This window comes from Amblyomma mixtum, chromosome 3 (assembly GCF_055824585.1).
Source record: "Amblyomma mixtum isolate Tamu chromosome 3, ASM5582458v1, whole genome shotgun sequence".
In the NCBI taxonomy this organism is placed as follows: Eukaryota; Metazoa; Arthropoda; class Arachnida; order Ixodida; family Ixodidae; genus Amblyomma; species Amblyomma mixtum.
In genome coordinates, this window is record NC_143014.1 from 178,720,258 (window position 1) to 178,738,741 (window position 18,484).

General features: G+C 49.3%; 1 protein-coding gene across 3 annotated transcripts in view; it reads right to left on the bottom strand.

The window, feature by feature from the left end:
- Positions 1–18,484, bottom strand: part of ec (ubiquitin specific peptidase echinus) — a 70,055-nt gene that overhangs the window by 17,110 nt on the left and 34,461 nt on the right. For 2 of the 3 annotated variants that reach the window (XM_089582050.1, XM_089582049.1), the window contains exons 2-10: positions 15,188–15,378; positions 5,610–5,702; positions 4,540–4,674; positions 2,914–3,027; positions 2,743–2,825; positions 2,547–2,646; positions 2,366–2,423; positions 2,134–2,228; positions 903–1,055 (exon numbers count right to left, since the gene is read on the bottom strand). In XM_089582050.1, coding sequence (XP_089438176.1) covers positions 903–1,055; positions 2,134–2,228; positions 2,366–2,423; positions 2,547–2,646; positions 2,743–2,825; positions 2,914–3,027; positions 4,540–4,674; positions 5,610–5,702; positions 15,188–15,334 — 978 coding nt within the window. In that variant the 5' untranslated portion in view covers positions 15,335–15,378. The remainder of the gene's footprint in view (positions 1–902; positions 1,056–2,133; positions 2,229–2,365; positions 2,424–2,546; positions 2,647–2,742; positions 2,826–2,913; positions 3,028–4,539; positions 4,675–5,609; positions 5,703–15,187; positions 15,379–18,484) is intronic. The other variant, XM_089582051.1, reaches the window with a different exon arrangement.

Below are 18,484 nucleotides of genomic sequence, written 5' to 3' on the forward strand. Positions count from 1 at the left end.
GTACGCTGACCTCTATAAAAGCTATAGAGGTCTATAAAATATATTCTATAGAGGTCTATAGGTATATTCTATAAAAGCTTGAATGAACAATGTTCAATCCAAAATATTCAGACAGCAGATAGAGAAGTCTGCTAGATGCCTTAACACCCCAATTAACAAGCAATTTTTTGTTCTTGTAGTATAGCAGTAAAATTTGTCTCAAAAATTTTTTGAGCGCACGAGAATGAAACGAGGACTGAAAGAAGACACACACCACAAAGCGCCGCACTGCAACTGATTTATTTTGCATGCGAAGCGCCCAAATTTATGCAATGCATCACTGGCACTCGTGGAAAAAGAACAAACATAAAACAAACACCACGGTGTTTGTTTTTTTGTTTTATGTTTGTTCTTTTTCCACGAGTGCCAGTGATGCATTGCATAAATTTGGGCGCTTCGCATGCAAAATAAATCAGTTGCAGTACGGTGCTTTGTAGTGTGTGTCTTCTTTCAGTCCTCGTTTCATTCTCGTGTGCTCGAAAAATTTTTGAGATGTGTAACCAACTAGCCCGCCAGTTCGTCCGGAGCAAATTCAGTAAAATTTGGTATGGACAATGAACAGAAGTGTATGACTCTCCAAAATGTAGCAGCATACTCCTCAAAATACCTCAAAATGTAAATAAAACTCACATTATGCTTCAATCACTAAATCGACCCAAGTTCTTTAGTAGCAAAGTTCTAGGTGCAGTCACAGTTTAACACACTCAGAGTTCCTTTCTACATGCAATTTAGAAGTAGAATGAAAGTCAACTTAGAAGGTGGCATCCTTAACTTAATTTTGCACATAAACAGAAGGTTTACTCTCGGCAATGTTTCGAGTTTCTACAACACAAAATAAATAAGAAATGGTCCTTTAGACTTGCCTCTCTCACGGTGGCGTCGTCAAAGTATATCCACACACATAGCTTGGTGTGGAAGAAAAAAGTAGAGTAATGTTTTCCATAGTATGTCACTAGGCCAACAAGGTTGTGAGTCACTGTGCTAGCCCATCTGCTGTCCACAACTTTGTGAAACATCTGGAAAATGAAAAGGAAGTGTACACATGTTAATGTTGTTAAAGCAACCAAGATGCAAATGAGCTGGAAATGTTGTTAAAGCAACCAAGATGGAAGTGAGCTGGAAATCATGTCAAATAGTGTTTTATTGCACTATTCCGAAATAAAATAACTATAGCTGAGATAGTTTCTGTTAGAATGGTTACAGGTGAGTTGGTCCTAGTTGGAAAGGTGCCATCTGAGGAGATTCCTAGAATGGCTCCAGTTACAAAGACTATTTTCAGCTCATTTGGACAACATTGCATGAAGGCTTGCACATAACATCTCAGTATAGTCACTTACCTCTCCAAAAAATTCAATGCTAACATTCAAGACACCATGACATTTTTTTCCCACCACTCGATTCAAGCTCATGATGTCAGTGATTTAAAAAATCCATCAAAAGGCAGTGTCGCCTAGCCTCAAAAATCCGCCTATAAAATGCACTGACATCATCACAGTTTGCTTGTGAAAATGGCCACAGGTAGTAATACTTGTATTTCATATTTTGGCCTTTTCAGATTCAAGAAAGATTCATTTTCAGTGAAGGTCATCTCTTTGTCATCAGAATGAGGCAGTCTATTGAAAAGTTGAATTGTACTCAGTAGCCCTTTAAGATGACCATGAAAAATGTTGAGTGAAACAGACAACCAAGGATCCCAGAGAAATTAAGCTGATGCACACAAGCATTTCATAAAACAAGATGCAAATTTCCAGACCACAGTGCGAAAGGTGTCGATCATTATACTAAATTCTTAATAAATTGCTCAAATTCACTGTTGCTAAAAGTCACAAGCCCTACTCCTAAGAAATCTAATAACTGCAGTGCCAGAATGTAAGAAACGGACCACTGGCTTTAAAAAAGAAAAATTTAATTGCCTACTTAAAATGTTGAAGGAGTAGGCAAATATATAACGACAAAATTTTTCTGTGCTAACACTGCACCTTAGTTTTTGTAACCTGTTGAATCCGATTGGGAATGCACACATTCTGCACCATATTGCACTTGTTTTGCATTACAAATATGACAGAAGATGATATGCATCACATCACACATTACCTCATCCATATTTACAGTCATCCCAATGCTATCAAGAACATCCACAATGTGCTCTACACTTGGCCTCTCAGAGTCCCAGACCAGTCCAAGGCTCACTATAAAAGAACAGAAAAAATGCATGTCAGAATGTTTTTTGGCATAGACATTAACTGTGAAAAGCACCTCAAGTAACAGAAACGTTTAGAGTCACGCAAACCAATGCAATCTGCTAGACACAAAGCACAGCTGTTACCTATGTCGGGTCTATTCATGAGGGTCTTGCATATCTGGATTTTGGCACCACAGGAGCTCTACAGTAAAAAGAAAAAGAATTCATGCAGCAATTGACTGACATGCACAACACTCAAACATACTTTACAGTGACATTATCAAAACCAGAGGCAACAAGGATACTATGCAATTGTGTCTCTTACCGGACAGTCTCTGATGTCGCCCATTCCTCCGGCCCGTCTCAGTAGCTCCCCGAAGGACACCGGCTTTTGCTCCTTACTATGTACAATTGATGCTTGCAAGCTGAAATAATATCAAATAAAAACTTTAAGCAATGAAGTTTTGAAGGCATGCACAAAAAAGAAAAAAAGCATGCATGATCATCTAATTATATCTTACCATAAGGCAGAGGCTGAGACATAGTGAACCATCTGAGTGAATGGCAGTGGCTCAGAAGATGCACCACAGATATGACACACAGTCTGGAACCAAAACCAAGTATGTAAATAAGGGTGCATTTCCAAAAGCGACAAGTAAATATTGCCTAAACAGTATGCTGCACGCATTTACCTGTTCAACTAGTGTCATAGCAAACTTCTGGTGAGGAATGCAGTGTCCAACACTACACATATCTTCGACTTCCTGGCTCGCAATGTGGAAGTGAATACGTTGCAGAATATTTTCCTAGAAAAGAGAAGCAATATAAAAGCCTCAGGCCCTCTGAGATATAAAGAGTAGACACACAAAAATTATGAACTCCGTGAACAACACATCAGATGCTGCATAGCGACAGCCATGGAACTCCTTTGGGCCCATTTTTCAAACTGGCATGGAAGCTCCCTTGAGAGAGCATGAAAAGTGTAATAACTGTTGTGTGATGCCTGGCCTCCATCCTGAGGCTCGGCTTCGTGAGAGACTCCCTATGTGAGCACACAGTTCGTTGATCCTAGAATCACTGTAAATCTTTTCAGAGTTCCATGCTGCTAGGTTAGGAATGGATATAGCCGCCACTAGGTTATGTTTTACAGCACAACAAGCCCCTTCACAATACTCTATAATATCTGTGTTCGCAACATCATTGTTGCCATGGTAAACTCATGGACCAGAGGCTCTCAATCCCATTATCATCGAAAAACTCCAATGGCTTTTAAAAAGTTTTGCAGAACCCGACATGCATTGGCTTCCATCCTTTCTTGCCTCACATGCATGTAAAGAAAAAGCATGTAGATGCACACCCCTTCAAAAAAAAAAATGTCTGAATTTAATAAAAATGAAACAGTCTGCTATATAAGCAATTACAGTATGGTCAGTCCAAAAACGAAACGGGTAAGGGAAAGAGAGGGTTGAGGAATGCATGAATTTAGGTGCTCAAGGAATCCGAAAGCTATCTGAAACAAAAACCGAGGGTTCCACAGAACAATTTGAGAACCTCTGTTATAGACTAATGTAGTTGATAAAGTAAACTTCAGATTTCTGCACCTTGTGTAAGCAGCAACTTATCCATTAATGTGCATTCTACATGTGCAGCACAGATGCATTGGAACACTTCCACTACTCAAACGGGGCTTCGGATATGTTGGCTTGCATGCAGTCTTCATCGTCAATTTGGAACGTACAGTGGGTATGACACACGTCTGCATTTTCCTTCTTTTTTTTTCCACTTTTCCTGTTCATATGAAAATGATAGTAGCTCAGCTCGTGCAATCAAGAGGCCTCCATTGCTCCTTGCTCAATGGTTCGCAGCCCAACAACTAGGAGGTGCTGCAGTTTTACTATCAGACAGCCAGCGCTAAACCATGAAGGTGAATCTCATACCGTTGCTGTATGTTCTATGTGGCTGTATGCGAACAAAAAAGCTGTATGATAACTGTTAAAACTCAATGTTCAAAACTTGTACTCATTTCTTTTTTTTTTTTCAGCAATCATTCGCTGCTATAAAACTTTTTGCTCAGCGAGTTGGTTCATTTTGCTTGAGGGGATGTTTGTAGCGCGACAAAAAAAAGACAAGGGACAGAAGACGAACGGGACAAGCGCTAACCCTAACCCAAGCGTTAACCCTAGCGCTAACGGGATAGCGCTTGTCCCGTTCGTCTTCTGTCCCTTGTCTGTTTTTTGTCGCGCTACAAACATCCCCTCAAGCAATTTGCTGCTATCAACACTTCAAAAGATTTTACGTGGCTCAGGTTATAAACTTACAAAGCACTCAGCAGCATCATCCATGAACCCCAACTGAAATCTCCTCTGGTCAAAGAAGGTCTCTGCCAATGCCCGACGTAGAGCGTCGGGTGGGAGGGCAGACTCTTGGCTGTACTGGAACTGGGCAAAGAGTTCCTGCAAAGAGCATGACAAGTCCGTCTGAGAATACATATACTCACCATATACTAATCAAGCAACACCTTCAGCACACCAGCTAGGCTGGTAAACTTGCTTAAAATGAAGTGGTGCTACTATACGAAAGTTAACATGAAAACTAGGCAAGTACTTGAATTACAGATGCACTAAGACAGCATCAGACAAATCTGTTTTATTTATGTGTGATCACAGCTGTCAGGCAAAAACAAACGCAGCAATCACATCGACGACATTCCAAATTTGTCTACACTGCACATGCTACCATCACAATGCTCCAGAACTTGCAAGCACAGCTTTTACATTTAATGAACTTACTGTACAGACTCCACCTGCACATTCTGGTCTGCTATTATGACTGCATTACACAACACTACATTGCAGATAAGAACCTCTTTTCAACTTGTTTCATTTGCACAACCAAAAAAATTACAGGCACAGGCAGTTGTGCGGAACATTAAAAAGCAGTTAATGAAGTGCACAGCAGTTAAGATAGCCGACCTTCCTCAACAGGTGACATTTCACTACAGCATTAACAACATGCATATGCACAGATATAAAGGAAATATTCCAAAGCATGGTCATCAGTTCACTGTAACAGAATCTGCATATTAACACTGATAAAAAATAATAAATATCGTATCAGCTCAAGCAGGCAGCCTAGAACTGAAATGTGCAGCCTGCACTTATGAATGCAACAAATGCAATGCAGCTCTCAATTTCAGTCTACATGTGCAGGAGAAGTGAAATACTATATTTTATTCATAACTGTCATGGCAGTGAGAGTATAGCTCCGAAGTGTACATACGTCTCACAATCACACTCTGTGTGATGATGCCCCGTTTCATGGAAAATGCAAGCCTGGGATGATGTACACTGCACACACTAAATTTCACATCACTCATATATGGACTCACCTTCAGAGCACAGAAGATGCAAGAGTCTGTCATGCAGATGTGCCCACTTAAGTCCCTAAAGCTTCTTCTGAATATGTCCAAGTGCCATAAGACCTGCAAAAACAAAGGGACGGCATGTCTTAAGGTGAACCACAGGCTAAAACTGGCCACAAAAAAAAAAAAAGGGATCTTATTTTTGCGGTTTCACGCTCTTTTTCACAATGAGACTCTTCCGAGACCCATAAGCAACTCACTCCATTCAAAACAGCTATGTCATGGCAAGGCAGCAAACACAATAGCTGGATGGTGTTGCCCATGGCCTTTAGAATGGTGCAGTGCAATCAGCCGACACTTTATGTGATCAGCGAAATATTGGCAGCACCATGAAATCTGGAAGTGCATCATAACCATGATAGGCTGTATCTGCTAGGCACTGTCAGTCTGCAGGGACAACCAGGATAGCCCCTCCAGTTACGAATTCTAGTTTTCTGGGCTGGTTTATTTATTAATGCGGTAGCATTGGAGTTCACATCAGGAGCAAAATTCTTCTTCCGATGTCATGAATTCACTGATTGGTGGCTCAGTGGTTACGGCACTCGGCTACTGAGCAGGAGTTCTTGGGTTCGAACCCGACCACAGCGGCCACGTTTTGATGAAGGCAAAAAAGGCACCCGTGTGCTGTGCGATGTCAGGACACCTTAAAAAACCCCCAGGTGGTCAAAATTATTCCGGAGTCCTTCACTACGGCACCTCTTTCTTCTTTTTTTCTCTCACTCCTTCCTTTATCCCTTTCTTTACAGCGCGGTTCAGGTGTCCACTGAGATGTGAGACAGATACTGCACCATTTCCTTTCTCAAAAACCATTTTCAAAAACCAGTTTTCAAGAGCGACCACGTGAACTTGTGATGTCATCGCAACCTGCCCTGAAGGGCCACCCTGATTGGTCTAGACAGGTCACGTAACCCTGTGACAGCATCACAACCTGCCCACCATGGCAGGTGGCAATTAAATTAACGAATGGTCAAGGAGGTCATGTGACCTTGTGACATCATCACAACCTGTCCACTGAGTTGTGAGCAACCTAGTTTCTAGACAGCAACTCGGATAGCATTAGAGTTCATGTCATGTGCAACCTGAAGCCATCCAGTGTCCTGAAATTCACTGATAGTAGAATGTAAAAAGAAAAAAAAATCGGAAGAAAAAAATGTGATAAACGAAAATATTGGCACCGTCACAGCATAGCTAGCTAGTGGTCCAAATACAGCAGCTGAAGAACGACAACTGCAAAGGAACTGGCGCAAACAGACACAGAAGTTGCAGCAGAAGCCGCTGTGAAATCGAATGCAATCACACTCTACTCTTGAGGCGACGTCCCCATAATTTCTTTTTTTTTTTTCACATTATGCACTCCCTTTCCACCTTTCTTTAATATTTCTGCCCTTCTTGCCTCTCCTCCCCCGTGTACAGTAAGAAAGTGGGCTGGATAAAGTAGTTTTGTCTGCCAAAATTTCTTACCTCTGTTTTTATGTGACCTATATCATGTGTATAACTGAGCGAATGAACTGGTAAAGATGAAGGGGCATCTACGAAAAGGACTACGGGAACAGGAGGGTATAATTTAAAAATGCAAGCAAACAAACAATCGAAAGACCTATTGGCCTGACAAATACCCCAAGCAAAGTGGAGAGCATTATAACATCCCAAGAAGGTATGATGTTGTCTAGATTTTAGCACCAAAAATATGCAGCAGTAATTGGTTCGTCAGCACAGGAACAACTGCAATGTCTCATGTCCCAGCCTCCTCAAGGCATTCAATTTTTGGGTCTCAATAGTTTCCTTTATTATATCACTATTGTAAACAAATCTTAATAAACATGCAGTTTTTAAGTAATGAGAGCCGAGTGTGAGAGATAAAGCTGATGTGATCTCCATTCAATTCCACAGTATAGGACGAATGTAGGACATTAAAGGAGTTTTCATCCTCAAGTCGTCCAGCAAAGTACAAACTGAGGACATTCTCATGAATACATTTAGCCATCATGCACTCAAAAGGCATCTGAATGTTCTGTTCAGGATGAGGACGTTCTGACCATTTCAGGACATCTTCAGGACGTTTGGCGTTGTCTGGGACAGTGCGCACCCATCAAGAGCAAGGTAGGGCACGCACCTGCCACTACGCTAATATGTATACTACGTCTAGCTAGGCTTCGTATTAAAGGAAAAAGCGGCTACAATCAAGAAGAAACGTTATTGAGCCACATGCATAGAATTACATTGTTTCACCTCAAGACTGTTAGTAATTTTTAAAAATATTTTTTTAGTTAAAGCAGCGGTTTCTTCGCTACAGTATTTGTCACCAATAGTGGCCAAAAGAAAACAGATTAGACGTGTTAGTTAATTATTAAATTAACTGAAACCTAATAATTGACTTGATTAAACTATTACAGTTAGGTTCCTTATTTAACTTCCATCGCTGATATCCATGCCAGTTTTAAGATTTTCAAAACCGCCATTCTCATCGGAGCTAGAAAGCAAATAATATGGGCTGTTTTCACGCGCCGAACCGAAACCCAGCCCATGCAGCCACGCCTGCCAGTGTGCGTCACCTGGTGACGAGAGTGGTATGCCCTCTCCCCGCTGACGCTCCACGGGCGGATTGGACGCGGCGGCGGCGCGTGCTACGAAAAAGACCACGTGACACGCTTGCCACCGGGTGCCAGCAGGCACGGCATGCTCTGCTAGAAAGTTTCAGTTCGGCCCGTAAAAACAGCCCATTTTTTACTCTGTAGCTCCTACGAGAATGGCGTTTTCGAAAATCTAAAAACTGATATGGATATCAGCAATGGCGAGCTACAAATCTCAAGAAAAAAGAGCCTAACTGTAATAGTTCATTAAATAAAATCTAATTAACTTTTTAACTAGAATCAGGTCTAAGCTGTTTTCTGGTGGCCACTACCAGTGACAACACTGTCGCGAAAAAAAAAAACTTTTTAAAAAGTTAACTAAGTCTTCGGTGCAACACCGTGTATGAAATATATTAGCTAAGTTTCCAAGACGCTATCGCTACTGTAGCAGCTGAACAATCAAATTATGCTGGTACAATAAGGCGTACAGCCGGCCAAATCTTTAGCTGGGGTGCGCGACGGCCCCTTTTTCTGCGTTCCTGCTATTTACGAAGAAGCAAACTTGCGGAAAGCTCAATATTAAGCACGGGCTTAGGAGCCCGTGCTCAGATGCGATATTTTCGCAAGTTTGCTCCGTCACAAGGTGCAGGAACACGGAAAACGCGGCCGTCAGGCACGCCAGGTGAAGGTTTGGCCGGCTGTACATATACATGCACCTCAAGCTTAAGGCTAGACACAGCGCTGACTTAAAACTGATAGATAGAGTTTATTCAGAGAGCCAACGTTTAAGTAAAAAAAAAACTGGATAACAACAGGAATAAAACAGGCAAACACTGCTCGTTCACAGAATCTGCATGCTCCTGCGTGTAAGTTTGTAAACTTGTAAATTTGCATGTGCGCGTTAAAGATATGCATTTTAAAACGTAGTTCGGCTCTTCCCTTCAAAACTTTTCAGCCGCGATTTAACAGCATGGTTTGCCTTTTAAGATGGAGGGAGGAAAAAAAAAAAGGGGGGGGGGGGGGGGGCAATTCACAGAAATCCCAAAGATTGCATTCGCGGGAGAACTTGTGCGCGCGCACGCTTCCGGGCCCATGCGAGGGAGTGTGCAGTATCAGCTCCAGACATGACGTCACTAAGTGAATCACGCTGGCAGAGAACTCAAAATCGCAGAATGCCGTAATAGGACAGGCTGCCCTCCGCGAAGGCCCTTCCAGCAATCTCTGCGCGGTGTCGGCAAACGTGGGTCCAATGGATCGGCGGCCACACAGCGATTCCCTCCGCAGCCGCGTCCTGCTTAATCATCGTCGTCTGGTAATAAGACCCCCGGAGCTGGCTGGACAGAGCGCCGAGACCACCAGGGACGAGCAAGCCGCGGGAGAGGAGGAGCGAGCGTCTGATGTCTCAATCTGGCCAGAGGAAGCGCGCCTGTTTCCACCCGCCCGACGACCGTCATCGGCCGTGAGGTGCAGGGCGGCCACTTTTTGCCGGCTGTGCCGCGATTCCCGAGTGCGGTGCTCGAAATGGCTTTTCGTGGTCCTCCCCCTTCCTGTGCATGAGAGCCGCTCCGGCGGCGCATGGCCGCGCGTTTCACGCTCCGTGCGCGCAGGTGGGTCCGAGACCACCTAACCCAGCTTCTGCGGTCACGCCTGGCGGGCCTCCGAGGTCCAGTCACTCTCGCCGCCCTGCGGCCGTGACAGAGAACGGAGCTCTGACGTAGATGTAGTCAGCTGGCTGTAGAAGTTTGCTGCAAAACCAGCAGAGAGCTAGGATGTGTATTCCTTTGCGGTACTCTGCACTACAGTGTTCTCTCTGTATCTGTCTATCAGTGTTATCTTCGCGGTACTCTGCACTAACTGCATAGTTGCAATGGGTGTATTTTGTAAGCACAGTGTTTTCAAACCATATAGTTGATACTCGCTCTGCCCAACCATTCGATCGCTCAGTGACCAGGAAGCACGCGACTGCCTCTGTACTGGCCATTCGATTTTTGTTTTGTTCCAAAGACCAATGCAGATTCGTCAGCACTGCGCGCGGGGAACTCGACTCTAGCTCCTGCAACCTCTGCGGATCGCGAGCTGACCGCCAGGCGGCCGGGCCAGACCAAGTCTCCGGGCGTCGAGTCGTGGAGCATTTGGTAGACGGTCCCTCGTTGCGGTAAGCCGTCGTCGGCATGGTCGTCGGTCACCTAAGACCTGAGTTGCCTGAATCCCGCTCCGCGTCATGGACCTCCTCTCCAAGAAGCCACGCCGCTGCCGGAGAGGGAGGCACGGCGCCTTCTTTCCTCTCTCAACGAAGCAGCCAACAGAAAAGGAGCAACCTGCTGGCGGCGGACCTGTTTTCTGCCCTTCTCCTCCCACCATGCACTCGGCGCTGTTGGGGAAGACGGCCGGCCGCGTCTCGGCCGCCATCTTGGAGCGTGCTCTCTCGACGCCGTCCTCCGAAAGCATCTCCGACGTTTCGGTCGATGTCCATATGGCCGCAGAAGCCTTGTCTCCTGACGATCAATGCGCCAGTCTCGGCAGGCAACACGCTGCCATGTAATCAAGACACTGCTCTTACGCAGTTGTAATTGACAGAGCACAGTATAGCGAACGTAAATAGTGCCAACGTTTATTATTTCAACAGCACAAGTGAAACATTTGGCCTGTAACATGCCGCCTTGGCTCACCAGTTAGTCTTTTATCTGTCGCAGTTATTGACAGCCCAGTTCGGAGGATAGTCGACTAGTGAATACTGCGCGAACGGCTTCGTTGAAACGGCCAGAGTTTGAAGATGCTCTATTTATAGGTACTTCAATTTCGTGTGGTGGGACGCAAATATCAAGCAGTATTGCTCCAGACATCAAGTTTTGAGACCGGAGGAATTCGCTGGGGTTACAAATGACGCTTTTCTGTCACTGACCAACCACTGGAGCACGAGCTGCAAAATAAGCGACGATGAAGACGCTGCAACGGGACGGAGCTTAATCCGTGCCCTGGCGTGTTGCTTGCGATTTCCTACACATAGGTAGTCTTTCGGTGTGCTTCTGGCTCCTTCTAGAGGGCCCCTGCTGACGCGTGGCGCAGCCCGCTGGCCGGTTGGCCAGCTCGCGCTGCAAGCGGCGGCCGCGGGCAGTGCGCCTCTGCGGCCCTGAGCGTGATGGATGGCCTCCTACGCGGTGGCCTCAGCGGCCGACCGTAGGATGACAATCCCGGCGCCAGCAGTTGCAGGCGCGCGTGACAGGCGGCCTCCGCTGCACGCTGTCATGAAATGAGGCGCTTGACTTCTGCAGTCTTCACGCACGCCGGCATTCTGCGGTTTCTTAGTGTGCGGGCTCAGGACCTGAAAGAGCACGCGAAAGTTCCGAAGAACTGAGCATGCCTATGTGGCTTCAAGGGCCTCTTGTCTTCACGGCGCCACGGACGTCTGTCTCTGGAGCGCTTCACGTGTCGGAGTCAGATAAGTGCAGAGGCTCCGTCGCCCTAGCGGCGACCTGGCTAAAAACGGATGATCATGCAACGGGCACACTTCTTAAACACTCCCGCTCGCGCAGATACTCAATGTCTTCGTGATTATTGAGGTTGCGGTAGGAGGGGAGGTGGTGGTGGGGGGTTGTCGGCAGCGGCTAACGTACACGAAAGCCGACAGCCGCCTGGTCAGTGTCTCTTCGTGCATTCTTAGCACACGCAAACACGACAAGCAGCGCGTTTGATCCGGTTAAGGCGACAAGTGCCCTGTGGCCGGTATAATACTATATTTATTGCTGAAGCGCACAAATGGTGCGGAGGCTTCGGACTACGCTCCGCGTGCAGAAGTGCTTCCTTCAGTACGAGATCCCGGCGTGGAACCGAGCCAGGCAGAGCGACATCTGCGCCGAGATACAAAACGTGAGCAGTCGATCTAGGCGGCTCCACGGTGGGTACTCAATGCTGTGATGGTCGGCCTTTTTTCGACGTCTTTTCTTCTCCCCTTCTAGGAAGACGGCCGTGAGCCACAGTGAGCACGAAAAGCACGGAGCGAAAAAGAGAGAAAGAGAGGCCCTTTTTTTTTTTTTCGCTCGGTCGATGCCGGCGGGGAACAGCTGCGCGAGTGCGTGCTCCGTGGGAAGGGAGCGGCGGTGCAGACGGCCGCTTTCTTGCAAGACGCGCACCGTTCGGCCCTTTAAAGAACCCTCCCGGCTTCCGGCGGGCGTCTCGGAGGAGGAGAGCGAGACACGCGAGGCGAAGACGCCGGGGTGGAGACCACGCGGCGACAGGTGGGGACCGCCGTCCTGGTCTGTGGGTCGGCGCGAGGAGGGCAGGATGTGCGAAGCGGCGGCGCTGGGAGAAGGGCAGGCCCGAATCATGCGCTTTCGCTGCGGTGTCGGGCGCGTTCAGAAGCCACATGGCTTCGCCTGAACCGCAGCACAACCATTGGACAGCGGTGCTTGCGCAGTCATTTCACGCGACGACCTCACGAGAGGGGCGGGCGGTCTGTAACTGAGCTCACGATAGAGCCGATGGAGTTTAACCGACAGAGACGGGTGCAGTACACGCACATCAGCGATCAATTACTTGATTCGCTCCTGCAGGGACTCGCTGAGCACGAATATCCTTGACCGAAACCGATAAACCTCAAGTTACCGTTATGCATTTGTCACAAACCGTCCATCCTTTGCTGACACCGCACAGCGAGCGTCGTTCGACTGTCTATGCCAACTACTCTGTGTCCAAGGCATTCATCGACGCAAGCACGTTGTCAGCCTCAGCTCAGAGTCAGCTATACATATAAACGGTTATCAGAGGGACTTGAATGAAAACGCCTGCGTTCTGATCAGCGGACTCCTCAAACAATCCCGTGCCAAAGACGAGAGGCGTCTCGCGGCTGCCGCACAGCCTTGGCAAGCGCGTATGCGCGCGTACGACAGACGTATGCTCCAAAGCGAAAAAAAAACGCGCTAATGACGCGAGTAAACGAGAGGCTCTGCATTTTTAGTGCCGGCGGAGAGAAGTGCGGGAACATTCTTGGCAGCCCGTTCACGCGCTCCTTCAATGGTTCGCTCGACTGCCTGCGAAGACGGCCAGGCAATGTTTTACGTCGGCCACGCAATTAGGCGTGTGTAAGAGTGCGCAATGGGTGTCCAATTGCATGATAGGGCTCCGACTAATTAGACGTTAGCCTGCGATCGCCGTGCGCTCGCAAGCGGGTCAGGGTAAAACCTCTTATTCCGCATGGATAAGCGCGTGCGACTGGTCCAAACGATAAGTCCAGAGAAGCAGCTCATTGCAGTGACGGACGCTGTGGGAAGTTGAGTGTCGTATAGTGAACGAGTAGAGGTTGCCTTCAGGTTTTAACATATATTTCGAAAGAAATTTAACAAACAGTGCGCTTACACATATCACTAGCTCCAACTATTCCAAAGCGATTTCCGCGTGGTGTTCAAACACCGGTGTTCGCGCATTTTCTCGCCACTGTGCACTTTGCTAACTGTAACTGTTGCGTTCGATCGACGACGCAGGCTGGCCTCCATACAAACAATAGCGGTGCGACTTATGTCTGCTCCTAATTCTTAAAAGGAGACTGCTGCTACCGCTTAGTAGGCGTGAGATACGTGTTCATTGAAGATTGTGCATAACTACTGAAATGGCCTCACCTGCTAGCCCATTTTCCCTCTACTGTTAGCCAACTGACATACGTATATGCAAAGAACGCCTGCTGCACACTGCTTTTCAAGCTGTGGAGAGCTTGCATTAACACATACCCGCCATAGATACCAATGGTCACTCAGCGTATCTCAAGAGGTCATTTTAAGTATGTGTAAACAAAAACACTGTGTTGGTGGATAAAAAATACAAGGAAAGGAAGGATAAATCAGTGGAATATGTAGTGACACAGCCAGACGCAGTCAGAACATCATGCCCTGCTGTCTTCGCACTTCTGGCAACCTGTTTCCCTCACACATTCATTTCACACGTTCACCTGTTTCAACGCAAATTTGGGACATATAAGTGCGTCACTCTGTCAGTGAGCAATACCTAACATCAAGACACCTTTTGCACAGCACGCCAGCTTCTAATTCTAGGCTCATAACTGCGCACTGAAATGTTTTCAAGAGGAGAGGAGTATGGGAAGGTCGCACCCACTCACTATTACCCCTATTACCCGATATTCACATGTACGCATGCATGCTTCACATTTACGCACCAGCAGAGAGCAACAATGCCACGCCATCGAATTTCACCTTCGATATTTTGCCTTCAATACCCGTCCCGTTCACCCGTCATCGATTATCGGTTCCAACTTCCTCACTCGCTATTTCAGCTACAGCCCCGGCCTCTGGGTACAAGACAAGTGTTCCAACACTTAAAGGGCCTCGGCCTTCGGACCCATGGAAAACCAAGTCACCAGCGCGAGCCGCTCCCCCAGCATCATAGCGCTGCCTCTGAGCGCACTACGGGCTAGCTTCCCAGAACAGGTTCTCCTACTGGGTTCACTGACGTCACCGGATCAGATGTCCAACTGAGAGCCGGTTCTTGGCGTCTGCGCCTTCCAATTTGAGGCGCGCGCGTAGGGAAGACGCCTGCGAGCTTTCTTTTTAGTTGCGCGGTTTCCCCTCAGGCTCGTTACGCTGTGAGGCTCATATTGGGAGCGCGGCCCCAGCGGCCACTTCGGGTGCTTAATCAAGCGCAGCAGGTTCCGTGAAGCACGCCGTTGCTCCGAGGCCCGACGGCACTGGCGTGCGGCACGAACCGAATTCGCCCTACCGGGTCTGCGTGCAGCTCGTGACCCTGTTGCTGACGGACAGACACTTTTGGCGACAAGTCGCCGCCCCATTCGGGTTACGCCCGCTTACGTTCGGTCGCCCAGACCGACACAGTGCGGCGCCTGCCAACTGCGCGCACGTGTCGGCTCTAGCGATGGACGCAAGCAGTCACAGCCCGTGCATGGGATGGACACTGGTGCACGGCCAAGTGTACAAACGCCACCGAAACAGCTTTAATATTAGCGCCCAATACCTGCACGGCGCTGTTGAGGAAGCAGTTGTTCTGGCCCGGCATGTTGAGCAGTCCCTTGGTACGCGTGATGGACATGGTGCACCGGGGCATCATCATGCTGTGCGCCAGGCTGGCCGCGCTCGAAGACCCGTTCTTGGCGGGCGCCATGGCCGCCCGGGACGCTCAGGCTCCGGGGGCAGAGTTCACGGGCCCTGCAACGAGAAGGGGGCGCATCGGTCAGCCCGAGCTGCGATCTGGCAGGCCGGGCAGCGCTGGCGTTCCCATCGCCCGCGCTTAGCCCAGCGACGCCACATGCAGTGTTTTTAGAAGCAAAAGAGCGGAAGATGCACGCACTCTCACGGGCCACGCACAGAATCCTCGCGCAAGCCAGCTTTGTTTATGAAGTTTTTACTGCTCCGCGCAAAGCCTCGGGCTGCACCGTCCGATGCCTCGGCGCTCGAGTGACGGGCGGAAAACAATCGGCAACTCGGAGCTCCGTTGCACAGCGGCATTAAAATACAGAAACACATTCGGAAATGCCAGTAGCGACAAGCGAGCATCACCGCCGCCGTCGGTCAACCGTAGTTCGACCTCACTTCAGTGCTTCGCATATCGTCCGCTAACAGCGGTTCGGTTAGGTCACGGTTGCCGAGTACGCGCTCGTACACCGCGTCGGCAATTACCATGCACCAGAATTCCCCGTTCGGCTCGGTGAGCACAACACGTTTATTAGCCAGCAAACTATCGACAACGCAAGCACCTTCGCATATAGGCACGCATATTTACAGCGAGTTAACGATGCGCGAAACAAGTAGCGAAAAGTCTCGTGAGCCCGGTGAGGGCGTCAGCGCCTCTTTGCACCAGCACTATTGACTCACAGGCTATGTTAAGTGGAGCAAATCTTTTGCTGCGTAGGGCCAAAATAAAACATCAAAAGCGTATAACATTCAACGTCTCCTCATCCGTTGTACTATCCTGAGCGCCCTGTGTGCCTGGCGGCTTGAGAGCTGGGTCTCTCGGACTACATGCCCCTCCCCAATCTCTACTTCCCTGCCCTGGATTCGGGGCGTGCGACTAATAAAGTTTTGGGCTTCTTCCGCGCATCAATCCACTAATCCCGACGACTGAGATGACTATAGATTGGTCGCCAGCGGCAAGCTCTTTAGCCGCGGCGGCACTACAAACATAGTCAACGCTATGGCTTGCCTCGCATTAAAGGTCCGGCGCCAGCTTCACGGCTTCAGAGCTTCCAAGCTTCATGGAATATGGTGCACGAAATAGGCAGCCGCTGGTCCGATGTTCGCCGCTCCCAAGCGCCCTCGGCGTTTCCCGGCGGTGCCGTGAGAAGAGGAAGCGGTAGCCTCCACTGACAAATAGCCTCGTAAACTGCCCGAGCGACAATGGGAGCGTCGCCCCGGGACTCTCCGCGTTCGGGTGTCAACTGCGCCGCGGTACTCGCATACCGACGACGTCCATCATCGAAGCCGCCGACGGCTGTCGGAAACCATGCGCCAGATCGCCGTCGTCCCTGACGGCTTTATCGGGCGGCATTAGCACCCGCGCCGATTCATTGACGAATCCGGCATTGCGCATGGCAAACATCCACCGCGAGAACAATGGTTGCCTGGGGACCCTGGGCGCGCCACTTCCCGGGCGCACTGCGCTGCTGCTTCGCAACGTTCCGCGCGTGATTGCCATCGACGCCGAAAGGCGGCCGAACCGCGGCTGACGCGCGGCGGGCGGAAATGCTTGGGCAAGTAAGCATGCGCCCTTCGCGGGAACCCGCCCTCCGTCGCAGGCCTCGCGGGAACCCCGGACGAGGACACAGACCGGTAGCGAGGCGGGAGAGCCATTCGGGAGACTCCGTCGCCTGCCCGAGGTCGCGCTCGGCGCTGAGACCTTCGGAGATTTCAACGCAACCCGTAAAAGCGAGGACTTCTGGGCAGCGAGCAAGTTCCCGAAAGAGCGCACAGAAGGTCCCGATACTACAACGCGGAAGGAGCGGATCGCGAAACAATAGAGTGCCGGCTGCGCCGAGGCCCAGTCGGCGGAAACTTTCGCCCCGGCGACCCGTTCTCCACGACGCCGGCCGCAGAGGGACGCGCGCGTGCCACGGGGAACATGCGGGGCGCCCTGAACCGGTTTCGCGCGCAGGACCTGTTATCGGGCACGCTCGGGAGGCACACACAGGTGGAGGGGCGGCCGCCATGTTCTCCTTTGCATGTTCCCGGTCTCCCCGCTGATACGCGCGGCGATCGTCGTGCTCTGCGTGTTGTGTGGGCCAGAAGCCGGCTCGACGTGAGTAAGGCTGCGGCACAAATCAGTGGATAAGATATGCGCGAGCACGCGCGCGGAAATGGCGGTCGCGGTTGGTATACACACGTAGCTGCAGTTTTCCTGCCCCCCTGCGCCGGAAACCAGTGGAGGCCCCCGAGGAAGAACGGATAAACTTCACAGCAACGCAGCTAAAACATTTGCTTCACGGAGCGAGAGCCGAACACTGCCCTGAAAGCGGTCCAGTCGACAAGCTATACTTCCACACGCATTACCAGGGATTCGGGGGGAGCGTTTTAGTTCCCTTGGCTGCCTCCACGTGGTGCATGGCTTTCAACATTCAAACATAGCACGTTGACATCATACGTGACGTAAGAAGGGCAGAGTGTGACCGAGTGCCTGCACAACAAAGGTGATAGGCCACTAGGCTTATCGGTACTGGCTGAGCGCTGTCCCGAATTCCATGTAATGGTATTGCGTGCTATCATTGTTGTATCCGCAATAACGTACCGTACGAGACTGCACAAGCTCCCAACTCGGCTCGCTAGGATAGCGCTGAAGACGTAAACAAGACGCCTGCGCCTAATGCTGCGATGACCACGTGAGCACCTTGGTGAACTGCATTCGCTGCGCCTTCAGCCTACATTCGCGCCGCGACGGTGTCAACCGAACTTCCGAAGTCTCGGAGAGGACGGGCGGTGCGACGCGGAAAGACTGCGATAAAAGCCCATTTACGGAAAAACAGAGGCTGCTCACTCTAATGCCGGAATATGTCATCATCAGCCTAAATAAGTCCACTGCAGGACAAAGGCCCCTCCCATTCACCTCCAGTTAACCCTGTCGTGCGCCAACTTCCTAACCTCGTCCGCCCGCCTGTCGCCCCTGTTACGTTTGACCTAACTTGAAATCACTCCGTTACACTAAGCCACCATGGGTTATCTTGTTTTTCAGGCAACAACTTCTATTCGCGTACTTGCGCCGCCAGTGTCACATTAGTGTCACATTGCTGGCAAGCCGTCAAATGAGCGAGACAAAACCTGCCCA